Here is a 1,234-nt window from a genome sequence, read left to right as displayed (position 1 = left end):
GCTTGTAGGCTATCTGCTATTTTTGAATAGCCAAAGACATGTTCAAATGACACAGAGATTCATTCCCGGGTTGAATGGGTTAAGAATTGAAGTCCGTCCTCTTTTCCTCCAGATTCCAAACTGTCCCCAAAACGCTTCCTTTTCCTTTTCCACACAACCCGGCTTTTTCTGTCATGGCGACAGCACGGCGCGCCGTGACGCGTCGTGACGCGTCGTCGTGCGTCACGGCGCGCTGCGTCCAAATCACGGCGCGCTGCTGGTCTTGACTTTGGCGACGAACTCTTCTCCTTGACGCGTCTGTTCTGGAACCAGATGGTGATCTGCCGCTCCGACAGGTTGTGTTGGCGGAGATCTTCCTCCTCTTGTCCTTGGTGATGAACTTGTTGGCTCCGTACTCCTTCTCCAGCTCCTTCAGCTGCAGCTTGGTGTACGGGATCCTCTTCTTCCTGCCGCGGCGGAACGAAGAGCCGTCGTGCTGGTGCGCTACCACATCTGTTCATGTGACACCATATGAGAGAGAGAGAGAGAGAGAGAGAGTGAGAGAGAGAGAGAGGAGAGAGAATGAGAGAGAGAGAGAGAGAGAGAGAGAGGAGAAGAGGAGAGAGAGAGAAGAGAGAGAGAGAGAGAGAGAGAGAGAGAGAGAGGAGAGAGAGAGAGAGAGGAGAGAGAGAGAGGAGAGAGAGAGAGAGAGAGAGAGAGAGAGAGAGAGAGAGAGAGAGAGAGGCACACTGAACTGAAGACAGGGTTCCAGGACAGAAAGCGTTTCTCTGTCGTCCATGTGTTTCTATCTCAGACTCAGTTCCATTGTAATTATCCTGCTGCTACTTCTTGTATACATTCAGGTGAATATATGAGAGAGAGACAATTCACACTCTAATGCCTCTCTCCTCTCTCTCTCTCCTCTCTCTCTCTCTCTCTCTCTCTCCACCCCCCCCTCTCTCTCTCTCCTCTCTCTCTCTCTCTCTCTCTGTGGGGCACGTGGTAGAGCCTATCGCCCTGTGAGTTATGAGTGAATTAGTATCATATCTCTGAGGTCACCTGCAGTCTGACCCTTTATGCTGTTAATATAAATCCCTCATATTCTATTAATATAATCCCTCATTCTCATGGACGGCAGGCAAGATAATCCTTCACTCCACGGGACTGTAATTAAAGTATTGTGGCGGACAGATTAACACATGCAGGGCAGACTATCCTGATGTTTAATTCTTCACTTCTCAGCCATTTGATAATT

The 1,234-nt window shown here is 49.5% G+C and overlaps 1 protein-coding gene across 1 annotated transcript in view; it reads right to left on the bottom strand.

The window, feature by feature from the left end:
- Positions 1-243: 243 nt before the first annotated feature.
- The window catches only part of hoxb13a (homeobox B13a), a gene marked incomplete at both ends in the record, with an annotated part of 2,638 nt that continues 1,647 nt past the window's right edge, over positions 244-1,234 (bottom strand). Inside the window, 3 exon segments of the mRNA XM_080447074.1 lie at positions 244-281; positions 284-343; positions 346-492. Of these exon segments, the coding sequence (XP_080303200.1) occupies positions 244-281; positions 284-343; positions 346-492 (245 nt within the window).

The sequence above is a fragment of the Gymnoscopelus braueri genome (assembly GCF_963280865.1).
Source record: "Gymnoscopelus braueri genome assembly, chromosome: 13".
In the NCBI taxonomy this organism is placed as follows: domain Eukaryota; kingdom Metazoa; phylum Chordata; class Actinopteri; order Myctophiformes; family Myctophidae; genus Gymnoscopelus; species Gymnoscopelus braueri.
Note: the sequence above shows the minus strand (reverse complement) of the source record. Positions and strands in the feature narration are given on the sequence as shown.